We start from the raw sequence: 17,898 nt of genomic DNA on the forward strand, positions 1-17,898 counted from the left end.
CGTGTTCATGCCCCTGTACTCGGCACTGGTGAGGCCACGGCTCAAGTACTGTGTTCAGGTTTTGGCACCACAGTACAAGAAGGACATTGAGGTGCTCAAGTGGGTCCACACAAGGGCAACAAAGCTGATGAAGGATTTGAATAACAAGTTGTACGAGGAGTGGATGAGAGAACTGAGATGGTTTAGTCTGGAGAAAAGGAGGCTGAGGGGAGACCTTATTGCTCTCTACAACCACCTAAAAGGAGGCTGTAGTGAAGTGGGAGTTGGTCTCTTCTCCCAAGTTACTTGTGATAGGACAGGAGGAAATGGGCTCAAGTTACACCAGGGGAGGTTTAGATTAGATATTAGGAAAAATTTCTTTACTGAAGGAGTGGTGAAGCGTTGGAACAGGCTGCCCAATGAAATGGTGGAGTTTCCATCCTTGGAGGTGTTAAAAAAAACGTGTAGATGTGGCGCTTTGGGACATTGTTTAGTGGTCATGGTAGTGTTGGGTTGGCAGTTGGACTTGATGATCTTAGAAGTCTTTTCCAACCTCAATCATTCTATTCCATCTTGAAGTCAAAAATAATTAAAAGAAATACAAATAGAGATCAGCACAAGGAGAGTAGTACAGGCTTCTGAAGACTAAGGCAGAAGTGCTGAGATGCAAGATGGACTGTCACAGGATGCTAAGCAATACATGAATCATTATAAATCATTAGAGATGGAGATAAGGGAGGGAGGCAATAAAATAACGGCCCCATTACTTGAAGGCAGACTATGAAAGCACATAGAGAATGAGACAGCAAAGAGTGAAATACTGTCTTGTGCTGTAATATTAGCAAAAAATTTAATCTTAGTGGATGTTGCAGTGTGACAGAATTTGAGGTGTTAGGAGCAAAGGCTAAGCTACAGACATTTAGCTAGAACCATAGGCTTTGTTTGTTAAGAAGACCTAGTGGATTTGAGAAGTACTTGAAGAATACTCCTTGGTTCAAAAAAATGGTGGGAAAATAATTTCCTGGAGGTGTTGAATGAATATTGGAATGGCCAGTCTTAAACCCCAAGAAGCTAATAACCATTTCTCCCTGAGATTGTGCCTCATGTGACATGCATGATCTATCACATGGTGATGTAGGGGAGGGACATCTAGAAAAGATGCTGGAGCCAAACAAGCAACCACAGCCAGCATAACGTGTCTGAGCCATGGTTTTTCCTGCTGTGTCTGAGGAGTGTTCAAGGAAGAATGCCCCAGGACTGTGCTGTTGAAAATTAGTCTGCTGACAGCAGCTAGCTTTCTCATGCTCTCTTCATTCACAAAAGGAGCGATCTGTGTGTAGGCATACTCCTTCCTTAGAAATAAATTATGTGATCTACTTAATTCAACAGATGAACCATTCTGTAAATAAGAAAATACTAAGTAATCGTGGGTTATTTCAATACACAATACTTACGATGTTAGAAAAGCACCCTTCTTGTACTGTGAAATGGCACTTGTTGAGAGCAAGGGGGATCCAGTAACATGGTTCTTCCCTTAAACTGGGTAGAGAGGTTCTAGCTGAACTTATCTGTTGAAAGAGCTACCTATTAGTTTACCATGAGTCTGTAAAGAGTAGTTAAATTAAAAAAAAGCTTCTTGTCAGAAGGCTTAGATCAAGGCTTAGATCCAAGGATCAAGATGCACTGAAGCATTACCTTGCAACTATGTAAACATTGAGTGCTAAACTGTTTTCAAGGCAGAATCTGTCTGCCTGGAAGATAGGAATTTATTAGGTACATCCCTGAGAGAAGTTGGTTTGATCTTGTCTTCAGAAGAAGATTAAACAATTCTTGTGGCAGTTGGAGGAACATGAGATTTCATAAAACCTGCTTTTTTTTTGCTTTTGGTTGTAAATCCTCTGTGAGATTTTTCTGTTGGGCATCCCTTCTAAGGAAAGGCATCTAAAAACTAGTTTTTATGAAAGCATTAATCTTTTTTTATATTCATGCATATTGGAAAAAGAATTAGTTAGCATTGTTGGACAGGTCCCTTTTTATATAATTTTATGCTTCCATTCACTTGCATATTTCGTTTCTGAATTCAGAGAAAAATTCTAGGTAATTCTGGCATTGAGTATACCCCATTGCTATTTAAGTAACTCAAAAATACAAATTCGGATGTTAGTACTAGAGTTTGAGCCACATCCATGCATTTTGAAATTCTAATATTCTGAGTATAGAGGGAGCTGCTCTTTACTAGAATATCTCCTGCATGTGTTGTAATTCATTCTGCTGCCTTCCTAAAAAAAGACAAATTGCAGAGTTGTAGGTCTGTAATGGGCTTTTCTATAATTTATTTATATAGTTCTTGTTACCCCTATGTACTCTAGAAGAAACACCACTGGAAGGCTTACTCATCTGATACTTTTTACTTACATACAATTTTCTTGTATTTACTGACTCAGAGGCATTAAGTAGTAGACTCAGAGACATTAAATAACAAGCAAAGTTTTACATTTCTATTTTTACATTGTAAATTTGAGAGGTCATTTGATTGCATAAGGCAACACAGCAAGTAACAGAACTGTGTCCGTAAATTATGCTGTAATTTGGATTGTACTTATGGTTACCTTGTGCTTGAATTTAACAGAAGAGAGAAAGACTGCATAATTCAGAGTAAAGTTGGGGCCTGTGTCATATTCAGTATTTCATCAAGACTTTTTTTTCTTGGTTTTTCTTTGGCTTTGATTTCCATTTCAGCTAAAAGATATGTTTCCGGGCTTTCGGTTGGCCCTTCCACCAAAGCGCTGGTTCAAGGATAATTATAATCCTGACTTTTTGGAAGATCGGCAGTTGGGACTCCAAGCATTCCTCCAGAACCTAGTAGCTCACAAAGATATTGCGAACTGGTATGTGATTAAACCTTGCTCGTGGACTGGGATTTTTGTTTTGTGTCGAAACTCCTCTTATAGGGTTCCTAGACTCTAGCAGCATATCTTTGAGCCACAAAGTAAGGAATTGCATTAATGTTCATGCATTTGGTAATTATGTGAGTTATTTAGTGCCCCAGTAAATTAATCCCATCTTAAAGTAAGCAAGAAAGGGGAATTGCAATATTTTGAATTGTTTGTGGTTAACTACTAACTAAAAGCTGTAATATTTGAAATATTACACTAATCCCATGTTAACTGCTAAAATGTGTGCTGAATGCAGAATTGATACCTTGCTAATTTATATTTAGATTAAATATTACTCTTTTTTCATTGGAAGTACCTATTATGTGATTAAAATGTGTATTCAACTAAAGTTTTCAATTTACATGGCATGCTAGTAATAGAAGTACCTTTATAGATTGCTTTACATAAGTACATGTAAAAACAAATCAGAAAAAGAGTCTAAAAAACATACTATGTTTAAGCAATAAGCTGCAGAAGTCTCTCTGAACAATGTACTTTTTTCTTACAAAGTGGAAGATTATTCCAGACCTGAAGATGAATAGAACATAATTCTGGCAAAAGAAATGTAAAGTCTGTTTAATATAAGCCAAAAAAGAATATTAGTAAGCAAGTTGCTAGAGTCAGTACAGTTAGTTCTAAAAACATTTTCTAACACCGGAATTTAAAAAAAAAAAAAATTGCTATACCAGAGGTTCTTCAAGGAATGAGTCTGAGGAACTGTGTCCATTTGAAACATCATTAAAAATGAAGAGGAAGAAATTTTGCTAGAGCAAACTGCATTCCCTCAGGAATTTTAAAGGAACTAAAATGTAAAATTTCTGAGCTGTGGTGTGAAACCATAATGTTTTTATCCACTTTACTTTTTAGTAGAATGACTGTTACTATAACATTTGCAGCATTTTTATAAGGCCCTTGACTGTTCAGTTCGGAAACTAGAGATTAGTAAGTATGACTTTTAGTACTGCTTGTAATAAAAACCCCGAAGTGGTAAGCAGGTAAATAAAAATAATACTTGGAGAAGCAATAATGTCTTTTGCAGAGGGAAATCTTCCAAGCAAGGAAGCTTGTATAAAGTGGTTTGAAAGGCAAGGGGAAAAAGATAGATGGAAATTTAGCATTACGTAGGGAATGATGTATCACAGTTATGGACATAGATGTTCAAAATACCTGGAAATTATCTGGAAAAGGGAACTAACAACCAGATCATGAAGTATTGTAGAAGGATCTCAAGGCACTGAGTGACTGCCATTAATTTTCATGTCGTGAAGTGCAAAATGACAGTACTTACAGACAGAATCAAACTCAGTTGGTTTTCGTTTTGTTTTTTTTACAAGCTGTAAAATAACTGTTGGTATCGATAGTTTTCTGAATCAGTTCATGTAAAAAGTTGTGTAAAAATTGCTATAAGGAAAAAAGGTAATGGCTGTGGGAATCTGAATTGCACTTCCATGTAGCCCCATGCTAGCTAAAACACAGCGTCCAAGCTCAAAAGAAGGGCTACTAGAAGTAGAAAGCAAGTGAGAGCAGATGAAGCTACAGACAAACTTCCCTGCAAGAAGAGTTCTGTTCTCTGTAGTCTGTTGTCTTTGGAAAGGGCTGCCTAAATAGCGCGTATGAAGTCATCAGGGGAATAGGGGAGGTGAGTAAAGAATGTTAATGTTCTGGATGATTCATAGTCATCTCTCAGTACGTCACACGGAGTTGCAGAGCTTTGTTATGAGATGTCAGAGACAGAAAGCTTAAATGCTTTCAAAAAGAAATGGGGATCAACCTGTGAGTTTCTCTGTCAGTGGCTATTAAACATGATCATATGGGTGAAATATGTGGCGGAGAAGTTTAAGAACATCCTGATTATTAACATTACACAATAATAGGTGGGTCAAAAAAAAAGTATTCTCTAAGTTTTGTTTATACTGTGCTGGTGGAGATAGGCTAGTGAGCTGAATAGACTTTTAGTCTGGCTAGATCTGAAGGCTTCATGCTCAGCATTGCTGCAGTTAGTTTGGTGCTTTTAGCTTGTTTTTATCTTGATGATGGTCCGCATTGGACAAAATAGCTTTTATCATAATATAAGGCAAAAAAACCCCAAACATATTTTTTTGGCTGTATTGCTTATCGATACAAAAGGAGATTTAAATGTTTGTGGAATCAGCTGGTATTTTGATTAATGAACAGTTAACCAACATGTGGTTTTGAGGAAAACTCTAATCATGACTGTGTCAGGCTCAGCATAAAGATTAAGGGGTTTTTTTAGCAGACTTTATGACCAGTTGGTATGACTAACGTTCTGATGTTTGGATCTATAAGACATCTGAATTCCTCAGGAAATCATTAAGACTAGGGAGACTTATCTGATTTTTTAAAAAAAAAAAAATTACCCACTTATCAGAGAATTCAAGTTTACTATTAATTGAAATTAATATTTACACCTTACATGAGCAGTGGTGAGCATCTGACCCTGCTTCCTCTTTAAAAGCTCACCATTTACTTGTGCAGTTTTGAAAATAAGCCCCAAATGAACATTTTCTCTTTGTAGAGAAGACTCTTTGACTTCTCTTTTTGCGTTATATTATCACTGAAACATGTTGACAGTGGGGAAATTCACTGCTCAGGGATAGGAGACCTCATTTGGTATACCTGATTTTTAATAAAACTAGATTCATGAGGTGGTTTAAAGATAAAATGTAGGACGGTATGCAGGTGACTAAATATAGAGTCTATGTTTTATGGATTTCTTCTCATATTTTGTCTTGTGTTGAAGACAAATCAAAATCCACCCACAGAGTTGAATGTGTTCAAGAAAATTTTCATACAGGCCCACAAAGTGGGAGGAAGAAGTTGAACCTGCTAAACAGAAGTGTCCTCTGGCTTTATACAGCTGACACAGCTCTCCTCTGCCTCCACCCAGTAGAAGCAGCAGCTGAAAGGGAGGAACTCGCTGGGTCTCCTCAGGGATCCCGTGTCCTGTTAAATGAAAGGAAGAGGCGTCACACTGGGGAGGGGAGCGCCAGGGTCAGAGCAGATTCTCAGAGTAAAGCTAGGCTGCAAATGAATGGTTATGCCATCAGGTGCCTTTTTTACATGAAGACTAAGTTTTCAGTGACCTGTGGCTTTGAGTTTTTTGACTTCCTCGTGTAAAATAACAAAAGGCCCAGCTAGCTCAGTCGGCAGAGCATGAGACTCTTAATCTCAGGGTTGTGGGTTCGAACCCCACCTTGGGCACTTTCCTCTTTCTCCCCAAAACCACCTTTTAGGGGGCTGGTTAGCTCAGTGGTTTGAGCGCGGTGCTGACAACAAGGACCAACACCGAGGTCGTGGGTTCGATTCCCAGGGTTTGATCTGAGCATAAAATGTAGATTGGATGTTTTTGCACATTTATTTTTCACGCACAAGCATTACTGCATGTTATGCCATTTTAATGCTTCTCTTCAATAACACAACAAAATTACTAGCAGAATGTAGAAATTAAATACTTTTAAAATAAATTTGAAGTGAGCTGTATGAGCAAGAGGTGAAAATATTGAAAAATGGTGAGCACAAGCATTTTTACATAATGAACTCTTCATTAGGCATATATGAGTTCTTTCAGCATCTTTGTGAAAAGAGCACTTTGACCTTTAAACAATGGACTTGAGCGTCATGTTGGAAAGGGGTCACTTCAAACACATTAGATTATGTGGAGAGAAAAAAACAACCCTGCTCTTCTCCTTGAAAATGTACTTTATATGCCTGAATGACTTTTCATTTGGTTTGAGGTTATATTTTCTAACCATTAAACTAATGAGTGGTTACCATCCATCATTTTTTTGTGCTAAATGGAGCAATAATCTTGGTTTAAGTAGCAGATTTTTTGTTTGTTTGAGTACATGCGAGAAGCTGTTTTAATAGTACAGATTTAGCCTATCTCTTGCACAGATCATAGATTCATTAATGTAAAACAGCAGAGAGGGCTTGAAAAAGGACGGGTTTATCACATTTCTTACAGATTAAGTGCGGAAGGGAATAAGAAAATATTTTTCAGGTTGTTGTAAAGGCTGATCAGGCACAAGTGGATACAAAGACAAGAATTTTTACCAACCACTGGCCAAAAATCCCACCTGTATATTCATGTGTGCAATAAACACTTGAAAGCAGTCTTACACTGAATCTTTATTTTGTTGTAGTTTTGTATTTTAAAGTAATCCTCTTCAGAGCTTTTCTAAAACCAAAAGTGATGGCACAATCCATGATTAGTGTTTGCTGAAGAAATTTCTCTCCTTATTTTGTTTGCCAAACCTGAAGCTGCTAGATTGGTAGCTCAGTGTAAGTTTCCTTTCTTGTGTTTGCACTTTGTATCTGCCTCAAATGCAGAGAATGAGCGGAAGACAGAAAATTGCCTCCTTTTGCCCTCACCTTCCTCCAGCACTTAGGTGGGAGGAAGAGACAGGGAATTAGTTTGGATTCACGTCTTCCACTTTCATGTGTTAAAGATTTATATTACTGAGTGCAAGCCCAGAATTGCTCATAAGTTACTACTTGCTAATGAATTGTGAATACAGTGTTCTGACTGGAGGTTATTTATAGAAGAACAAATAAAACAGAGCAGAAAAGTCATAGAAAAATGGCTGAAGGGGCATGTTGAAGAGTTCTCTGAGAAGTAATCTAAACTTGGAAGATAGAATGAGCCAGATGCTCAAAATACTCCCTAGTAAACCGCAGGATTACACATCCTTCTTTCTTCTGGCCTTAACAAAACAACACACGGAGGGAGATAACTGTCAGACAATTTTGTACAGATTTTGTTGAATGCATTAGTTTGAAATGTATATTTAGAGATGGCTATGTAGTGTATCCATGGCACATTAACCTTGTCAATTCTTATATATAAAAATATATGCTGCATGTATAAAAATTATATACTGTGTGTACGACAGTGGATTATAATTTTAGCAAATTGGAGACATGAAAACACATTTCAGTACCAATGCTTAGCTCCATGGATTTTTTTTGTATAGGGATCTGCATACGGATTTTAGCAGTACACTTTTCCAGACATCTTTTACTACTTAATTTTTCACCAGGGTAATTTTTCAAACCTTCTTGATATCAAAGTGATAAACTTACTTGTCAGTTTTCCTGTAGCAATAAGTTCTGTGAAGATTTGCAAAATCCTGTTCTGAATTGATTTATTTTCTGTTTGAAAACTCTTAGTGGCACTCGTGCAGATTCTTAAGTCATGTTTTAAATACCGTCCCTGACTAACACTTACATTGAGACTTAATAGTTTGTTAACATTATTTTGAATACCTGGGAGTAAATTTGAGGATAGATGTTTGTCCCTTAAACACTGACCGCCCTTGTGTGTGATCATATTTAAGTGTTGTTGCTTTTTCATACTTTAAGTAATTCACTCTCTTTTATTTGGTAAAGTCTTGCAGTGAGAGAATTTCTTTGTCTGGATGATCCTCCGGGTCCTTTTGACAGTCTAGAAGAGAGCAGGGTAAGTGCTTGTAATACGATAAAAGCAGAATGCAAAAGGCAGTAGTTACTGCTGGAACGTTATGGAATGAAACATTTTTAATTCTGTTTTTTCATCAAAATTTACAAATGAATGTATTTCTAAAATTGACAGTCTGATTGTTGGTCCACACTGATAATTTTTGGACTGCTGTGCTTCATCCTTGTCCCAAGATACAATCTTTGTCCTTTTTGCCTTGTTTGACCAGTGGATGAAATTTGTTTTTTAAGGCAGCTACTGAATGTAAGGAGAGTTTTTGTAGGTTTACATTCAGTGCATTGTCACAATGTGTGCACCTTTTACTTTGGGTCTTGCAGTAAAATGTTTCTTGCTATGAAATGTAATGAAGGGATTAAGTCTGACCACCGGAAATAGTGTTCTTGCAGATACTTTAGTGTTGTAAAATAGCAGCTTTTCAAGGTGCATAGAGCACATTGAACAAATAATACTGTATGCTGCAGCCTGTTTTGTTAGAAGTAGCTTCACTGGCATGCAGAGCTCTATCAAGTCTGTCTGCAATGGGTGGTCCCAGTTTTCTTGCATTATAGAACAACAGTATTTTTTGGAATTGCACAGACGTTGTTAATGCTATAGAAATTATGAATGTTAAGTGATGATCATTCAACTAAATTCATATTTACCAGTTTGTTTTGCATGTAAATGGGAGTGCCTTGGCTCTTGTTAACATTACCGTGTACATCTGAAGGATTTGGTATGATTTTTGTGCTACAAGCTCATATCTGATTTCTATATAATCACTTTTTACCATAGCTATTTAGGTTGATTAAAGTTAATAAATATTATGGGAGGGTTTGGGTTTTTTGTTTTCAGATAATTACAAAATTTAAGTGCTTTCTTTATTGAGATTTCGATAATGCATACTATGGTGAAATCTCAGGGTTATTCTTACACCATAGGAATTTAGGCATTAAAATAATAAAATATTATTAAAATAATAATAATTCTTACTAAGTATTTTAATATTAAAATAGCTGTGCTCTTGTGGTTTTAGCTATTAACCATTTCTGTAAACTTGTTAGAAACAGTTGCATAGAATTCTGTGCTCCAAGGAATACCTTGCCTTATTACAGAGTGGTTGAGGTTGCAAGGGAACTCTTGAAATCATGTAGTCCAACCCTTCTGGTTAGCTCAGTGGTTTGAGCGCGGTGCTGCCAAAAATGACCGACACCGAGGTCGCGGGTTTGATTCCCGCTCAGTCCCCATGTGTTGCCTGGTCTAGTCGAGAGGTGGCGTCCCTGTCCATGACAGGGAGGTTGGACTAGATGATCTCTAAGGTCCCTTCCAGCCTAGGCCATTCTATGATTCTGTTCAAGCAATGTCAGCTACTGCAGGTTTCCCAGGACCACTTTTCCCAGTCAGGCTTTGAATATTCTATGAAGGAGACTTCACAACCTCTCTGTGCGACCTGCTACAGTGTGTGATCACTATCACAGTGAAAAAGTGTTTTTGTGTCTTTAGATTGAATCCCCTAGTTTTTAATTTATGCCCATATTCTCTTGTCCTCTCAGTGGACACCACTGGGAAGAGTCTGGCTCCATCTTCTTCACTCCCTCCCATCAGGTATTTATACACACTGATAAGATCACCCTGAGCCTTTTAAAGAGTCCCAGCTCTCTCCTCCTCCTCTCTTATGAAAGATGCTCAAATCCCTTAATTATTTCACGGTATCACAGTATGCTAGGGATTTGAAAGGACCTCGAAAGATCATCCAGTCCAATCCCCCTGCCAGAGCAGGAACACCTAGATGATGGAAGGCGTCCAGGTGGGCTTTGAATGTCTCCAGAGAAGGAGACTCCACAACCTCCCTGGGCAGCCTGTGCCAGTGCTCTGTCACCCTCACTGAGAAGAAGTTTCTTCTCAAATTTAAGTGGAACCTCTTGTGTTCCAGCTTGATTCCATTTCTGATTATGATATTTGAATCATGAGACCTGTGGACCTGCTGGACAAGAAGTTGAAGATCAGCAAGCTCCCTCAGCATTCACAAGTGCAGCCTGTCAGGCCCTGTGGACTTATGTATGTCCAATTTAAGTGCTCCCTGGTCTGGTCCTCCTCCACTGAGGGTTTGTCTTGCTCTTCCTTGTCTTTCCCTCTGGTTGCAGAGGTCTGAGATTCCTGAAGGCTGATGTTGCCAGTCAAGGCAGGCAAAGATGACATTGAGTACCTGAACCAGTTCACTGGTCCCCCACACAACTGTGGTCCTCCACTCCATCTGGCAGCCAGTCTGTGGTTTCCCTCATGTTCCTTTTGTTGATGATGTACTTGGAGAATCCTTTTTTGTTTCCTTTGACATGCCTTGCCAGATTCAGATCCAGGTTGGCTTTTGCTTTCTTAACCTGTCCCTGTAAGAAGAGAAGCAGACCTGTACTGCTCCTGGGTCACCTCTCTGCTCCCGCTGCTAATACACTTGCTTTTTATGTCTGAGTTCAGTTAGGAGTTCCTCGCTCACCCATAGAGGCCTCCTGCAACCTTTGCTGGACTCCCTGCTTGTCGAGGTTGGACTTTCATTGAGCTTGAAGGTGGTGATCCTCGAATATCAACCAGCTCTCCTGGACTGCTTTTCTCTTCAATGTAGTTTCCCACGGATTCTTTCTTCCAATCAGATTTCTGAAGAAACTGAAGTCTGCTCACCTGAAATCCGTGGCTGTGGTCCTGCTTTTTGCCCTGCTCCTGCCTGTTAAGATCCTGAACTATATCAGAGAGCATCTATAACCATTTTGCCTTTTTTTTTTTTTTTTTCCCCTAAACAATGCTCAACTATGGGAAAAGTGCTATGGTTCACATACCTATGCTTGGAGTTCATTTTTAAAGATATCTCAAAACTCAACTTCTGTTTTGCTTTACTGTTGCCGTACAATGCACTGCAAAAAAACCTAAAAATCTTCTGTTTTCCTTATAATGAAAAATATACATCTTCTATTTGCTTTATGTCTATTCTGATATTCCAGTTCAAGAAGGACTTCTCAAAATGTATCTATCTTTTTTTGAGAGGGGTACATGTACCTCCTCCATTAGAAATTGATTAGGCCTTACAGAAGAATAATCACAGAAATGTAGGCAAAATATTAATGAAACAATTCTTAAATTTTGGAGAGGGGGTATACCATTGGTAATGGTTTCTACAAGTCCTTTTCCAGCTGTCTATGTTTCATGATCCACTGAAGAAGAAAGCGAAGCTCTTTTCCAGCTGGCCTAGTTCTGTTGCCTTTTCAGAACTTAAAAGGAAGATTGGTCCCACCTGGATATTAGAACTGCACCAGACTCCAAGTGTCCAGTTCTTCAAGGAGTAACATACGTGATTACACACAGTTCCTTGACAGGTCTTTCTCAGCTTCAATTCACCTTTCTGCTCTTACAGCATCCTTCTGATGTTTTCTTACACAGCTGTGAGCAGTGACTTCCCTCTCTTTGGCAGCTGATACACAGATTGTAGCTAGAGGTGACTTTTTCCATTTCTCATGTAGAACAATGAAACAGTTTATACCACTTGTGGAGTATTTTTAGTTATTCTGTGAACAGGGAAATTTGCATGTGCATAAATCTAAAGGTAACTTAATTACACTCTTAAGGAAATAATGTAATGGTCAACTTTCAGTTAGGACACCAGCAACCCTGAATAGTTCTACAAAATACACTAGAAATTCACTTAATTGGCTTGGATGAAGTGAGGTGACTGCTTAACTGGAATCATTGCTAAAGCAATCACTAAAAATGCTATATGAATAATAAATTGCATGCCACATGAATAAAGCCGTGGCTTAACTGATGATTGGTCTTCAGTATCTGTCAACCAAGATAAATTTACTATCTGAGTCAATAAACTAAATTAAAACTCAGTACCAAAAAAAAAAGAAAATGGTTATTTGATTGGAAAGCACTGTGTTTGTTTGAATTGTATAATTACAGGGAAACGTAATATTTTTTTAAAAGTTGGTAAGTCTGCTTCAATTGAAGCAAAGAATAATATCATCTTTGTGTGTGTAACCCATAAAACTTCCAGAAAACAACATTGTTCTTAACTGAGCTTATATAAAATGCTTATCTTCAGTGGACTCCGTGAATTAGTGGTTAGTTACATATAAAGTTAAGCCAAGAAAGGCTCCTACAGGGGTCTCTTATTTAGTGAGAACACATAAATTATTAAATCAGAATTGCATATTACTGTTCATAGACTCAGTCTTTCCGGTAACAGATTAGCAGGCCCTGTGCCAGCACGTCAGTCACTTCCTATGCTCAGTGTATGTTGCATTCTATGATGGCTCTTCACATCAAGTTTGGAAATTGCTCACTGTTAAATTCATCACTATATGTACACGTCAGGCTCAGCAGAGTAACACAACATACTTGTCATGGTTGAGTAGTTAGTGTTTGTAGCCTTTCATTAAATTCTTTCCAAACGTGTTTGTATTGGTCTTCTGACTCTCACGACTGTCCTATTTGTAACGGCTGTTTGGCATAGAACTGTACGACTTCGTCTCTGTCCTCGGTAAGGGAAGAACATGCACTTTATTCAAATATTCCTAGCGCTTGGGAGTAATTAGGTATTCTGAAATTGCCTTCCAAGTCATGTGAAAACAAAGCTTATATGAGGGGAAAAGGGAGTAGGGAGTTCAGCTAATGTGCTGTGTAGGCAAAAAGGTTCACAATTAGGGACTGTGCATCAAAGGCCAGAAACCTCTTTCTAAAGTCTCTCTTGTTGTGAGACAAACAAATGATTCGATGAAGTATTTACCTTACAGATTAGCATAATTAATTCATTGTTCAAAGCAAGGCAGCGTTGTTTTATTCAGAATAAAACTTTTTTCAAAAGGTTATATGGCTCTTTATAGTAATCAATACAAAGAAAAGCAGCTTACATTTCTGTTATGGGTTGATATTTCTAAAAGAAAAATCAATAAAAGCAGTCCACTGAAGTTAAATGGAAGATGTTCTTAAATTTGTCTTTTAGGCTTTCTGTGAAACTCTGGAGGAAACAAATTACCGTCTACAAAAAGAACTGCTTGAAAAACAAAGGGAGGTTGAATCTCTAAAGAAACTGTTAAGTGAAAAGCAACTTCATATAGATGCTGTTGAAAGAAGAATTAGGTATGTAGAAATTTTGTGATTTTGGGGAGTTTCTTTCTGTTAAGGCATTCTCTCTATAGAGTCACAAGCACTACCTTTAAATGTGTTCTTGGAAACAATTTTCCCTACAACAAAGCATTTTTTTCAGTAGGCTCTTCCTCCCATGCCAGCTAAAAAGCTCTTGTTTAGTACAAATAACACAAAAACTGTTGTCCCCTCTTTTCCTCTAAAGTAACTGGGATTATGTTTCCTAATCCTTTAAGTCCCGTAAAGATAAAGTAAAGATTCTGTTCTGCTTTTGAAATGTTGGATATGTTGAAATGCCCTGGTAGAGATGAGAGCAGTGGGAAAATAGCTTTGAGTTCTAAAATTCTGCCTGCACGCAAAGCTTTGACAGAGTGTAGTCATCAAGCGACTGTATGTCTGTATTAAGGTCTTAACTTTGTTCTGAATTACCTGGAATGATGCCACAGATGGCATTCAGCTAGCACTGGAGATTGTCCTTTAAAATCCAAGGTAAAAATGGTGGAGTTCAGTTACAAAACTTCATGGCGCCTGTCTGCTAAATTCTGTGGCGGCCCAGGGGAGTTGTTGTTGGGCTGTTCAGTGTCCCGCTAAACCTCCTGACTCAGTCATCGTGGGGTTTCCTTAGCAAAGGAAAGTTTCCGTGGCCCCTTCAGAAGTTATTCTAATATGGTTTGAGTTGTTGAGTCTAGTGTATCCAGGTTGACCAACAAATCGCGTCTTTAGATATAAAGTTTAAGGAAACTACATTTGGGAACGGGATTTAAATGGAATTGTTGTGGCTTATTGAAAATTCTAGAAGACCTGAATACCACACTCAGTTTTTCCCTTAACTCCTGAAGGCAAGTAATTACGTATGAAGGATGCCTTCGCTGTTTGACTAGAAAGTTGTGATTTACTGCTGGCTTAGTGAAAAAGTCCACAAACGTTAAATAACTCACATTTGGCTAAAACATGATAGGAAATTCGGTGTGAGTAAAAATAAAGTAAGAAGACATGAGTACCAAAAAGGGATTATATTTTTTAGTGCTTTCTCTGAAGATAGTTTGGGGTTTGGTTGGTTGGTTGGTTGGTTTTTAATGTACAAACACCTGCCAGTTTCCCAGACATTTAAAATTATTGAAAATCAGAAAGTAGTGTCTGAAGTCTTAATGGAAAGCAGTTGCTGTGACTTTTAGTTGTAAAAGTGACCAAATAATCCCATGACCTTGTTCAAGAACTTCAGCTTGTCTGATGGGAATTGCATCCAGCAGAAATGAGTCTGTCATTGAAATGGAATTTGTTGAAATGGAATTTTGATCTGATGGCCCAACAAGAATTAAGCATCTTCTGCCTGTGTGCTCTGAGGGCAGGTGTAGGTGAGGTAGGAGGGAACAATCAGACGAGGCATCGGGCTTGTTGGCCTTTACATGTGCTGGGTTTGGCCCATACATAGGCCAGTAATCGTGTTAGAGGATAGTAATGAGGTGTTACTTAAAATGCGTGCATTAAAGTAAAACTGTAGAAACAGTAGTGATTAGAGTAATTTTAAGAAGGGTAGGATATAGTACTATCATTTTCAACACAACATTGTTCATTTCCGAGTGGCAGCTTTTACACTGAATTGATGTATAGTACCTTGGAAACAAGTGGTTATGGTAATTTTATATGACCACGTTCCCATTTATAGCCAGGCTAGTCAGCCTGCCAACTTGTGATGCCGTTAAGAACAAATTACTACCTGTCTCTCTGTCATTAATGGGAAGATGCATTGCGCTGAACCTTAAAACATGACTCTAAAGTTGGGAAACAGTTGAAGAAATCTTTTTATCATCTTGCCTCTCTTCCTTCTGACTATGTTTTGGTTAAAAACCTTCGGCCATTTAGGCAAGGTATGTGTGGCTTAAATCAACATGGCTTGTAATTTCTTACCTAAAGTCATAATCGTCCCTCTGGGACTTGGTTTTTGTAAAACTACTAAACTGTGGTACAACCAGAGGGTTGAATTTAGTTTATGAATAAGCAGCTGGAGCAAATAAGCTGTTCAAATAACTGTCCAGTGAAAGTCCTGCATCTCTGTAAAAATCAAAGAAATTGGGCACGTAGGAGTGAGATTGATAGGTTCCCAGAAACTGAAGTTTACAGTGACACAAAGAGCTTTTCAGTGATGAATGTTTGCTGCATGGATTGGTGGTACTCTGCTCTTATTTGTTGTAGGGATTTATCTTTAGGAAAAATGACTCGTCAAATGTCAGGAGAAGAAAGTGAGTGCAGTGGTGAGGTGGAGTCTTCTGCAGTAGAAGCAGACCAGGGTACCCTGGGTGAGGACAGCTGGTAAATACCATTATTTTATTTATAATACTTTTTTCTTTTTTAAAGTACATTTAAAAATGTTTAGTCTTGCATAAATTCTGAACAGCTGAGGACTGCAGTGTTTTATTGCACCTCTCTCTAGCTATCCTGTGTTTCATAAAGGCCCTCAGGATAAATAATTTTAGATCTGGAATAAGTGAGAAGTTGAATGAGCTTTGTAAACGTTTTGTGGATGGCAGGCATAAAATGACTATAGAGAATCATATTAGTTTCGATTTGACGAGGCTTATTGATCTGTTGCAGCTCAGATAAAGAGAACCATGAGGCAAGCTGGAGCGGCTCTTTGGCTGAAACTTCTGTGCCAGAAATTGAAGTCGCTGAAGTAGCATATACCGCTGATGAAGAAGAATAGATCAGTAGCAGCTGCTGTTACCTGAGAAAGGTTCATGTTTGGGACATACTCTGTGGGTCAGGGTGTAGAGCAGCTGTGAAGAATTTCCAGCAAAGAGCGAGAATGCACACACTGAATGTTTACAGAAATCCTTACAAATTATTAACGTAAGAAATATACCCAGTGCTGCTTTGATTTCAGTTTTTATCCAGCCTTTATATATTTAATATATTCGAGTCTCATAAGGGCTAAAATCAGCTAAAGTTTAGACAGTGTACGTATGCAATTTGGCTGACTTTCCTAGCAGCGACAAAAACTTCACATTAAATCACCAAACATATCTAACTAGCATGTCACGTGTTGCCACTGATGTGACACATTTGATGTGCTCGTCTGTTTGGCATTTGTGTTTTCATGTTCTTATAGCCATACATTAATGCTTGTTAAGTAAAAACAGACTCATCTTATGTTTGATAAGAGTGTAGAATGTGTTGTTTTTAAATTCGAAAGTTGAAGAATATTCCTCTGGAAATTTTAATGCAATGCAGTAGGAAAACTTACAGTACCAAGAGAAGAGTACTTACAAAATGGGATTAGAGTTGGACATTTTAGAAAAACTGGTCAATTTTGCTGAAGTAACCAATATGAGACCCCCAAAACACTGTGTATTTTCATCCCAAGATAGCATGCTGTAATACTTTTTGTTCGGTAATGCTGCTTGGAAAATCTGGGATACCTTTGCTATATACCCATGTAACAACAAAATTGGTGAGTTTGCCTTTTACTTGGAACACTACCTCTTACCACCTTGCTAATGCATTCATGCTTGTTTAAAAATACTCCAGACTATATGGAGGTTATTGAAAGACTTGTAAAGAAGCCATATTTTTTTCCTGCACGGTTCATAACTAGATGGAATCTAGTTGCAATGTGTTTTTGTTTCAATATATTGTACACATGGGGATATTTCTACATGTGTTCTATAGCCTGTCTCTCAAACTGTATTAACACAGGAAATGCACTTTAATTAAGACTCCTTTGTGCCAAGTTCAGTTGGCTTAATTGGTTGAGAAAGGGGAGTTGCAGGGAGAGGATTATGTAGTGCCTTTTTGTATTTTACTTGTTCGTTACTGCAGAATTTTGTTACAGTGCTCTGGGTCAGCTCTGTGGAATCTTTGATACAGCTTGTTTCTGTTCTTCACTTATTTACTGAAAGTGCCTTATTTTATTCTGCTTTTTCAATAGGAAAAATGCTGGTTTGTTTTAATCTTTTTTTTCTTTTTTTTTTTTTTTCCCCCCTATATCACCCACATCGTTGTTTAATGTTGTCAATATGCAGTGTCTTTGTGCTGGAGTTTTCAAAGGGAGCTTTGTACTTCAGGCTGCGCGTACAATGACCTTTATGCAGAACTGTAGAAACCTTCCTGGTGAAATAAAACTATGGACAAAACACCTGACTTCTCTTTTCCATTGTTTAAAAAAAAAGAAAAAAAGTTCAATGCCTTGTCTAGGAGAAGGATAAAAATACAATTAGAAGGAGACATTTCTTACCTCAGTGATTTCCTACAGTTACTCAACTTTTGGTCTGAGTTCTGTTTGTACCAAAAATTGTCTGCATGAAAAATTAATGAGAATGCTGTAACAAGACACCAGAAAACTTACTGTACTTCTGTTGAAGATTAAATAAAAAAAAAGGA

At 37.9% G+C, this 17,898-nt stretch overlaps 1 protein-coding gene and 1 non-coding gene across 2 annotated transcripts in view; both read left to right on the top strand.

Annotated features, from left to right (window-relative positions):
• SNX16 (sorting nexin 16) overlaps positions 1-17,651 on the top strand; it is a 23,309-nt gene extending 5,658 nt beyond the window's left edge. The window contains exons 3-7 of the mRNA XM_009871334.1: positions 2,719-2,867; positions 8,325-8,394; positions 13,379-13,515; positions 15,715-15,831; positions 16,114-17,651. Of these exons, the coding sequence (XP_009869636.1) occupies positions 2,719-2,867; positions 8,325-8,394; positions 13,379-13,515; positions 15,715-15,831; positions 16,114-16,222 (582 nt within the window). The 3' untranslated portion in view covers positions 16,223-17,651. The remainder of the gene's footprint in view (positions 1-2,718; positions 2,868-8,324; positions 8,395-13,378; positions 13,516-15,714; positions 15,832-16,113) is intronic.
• On the top strand, positions 6,065-6,137 carry TRNAK-CUU. The gene has a single exon. It is a non-coding gene; the product is annotated as a tRNA-Lys (tRNA).
• Positions 17,652-17,898: the final 247 nt, after the last annotated feature.

Source organism: Apaloderma vittatum, unplaced genomic scaffold (assembly GCF_000703405.1).
Source record: "Apaloderma vittatum isolate BGI_N311 unplaced genomic scaffold, ASM70340v1 scaffold13026, whole genome shotgun sequence".
NCBI classification, from domain to species: domain Eukaryota; kingdom Metazoa; phylum Chordata; class Aves; order Trogoniformes; family Trogonidae; genus Apaloderma; species Apaloderma vittatum.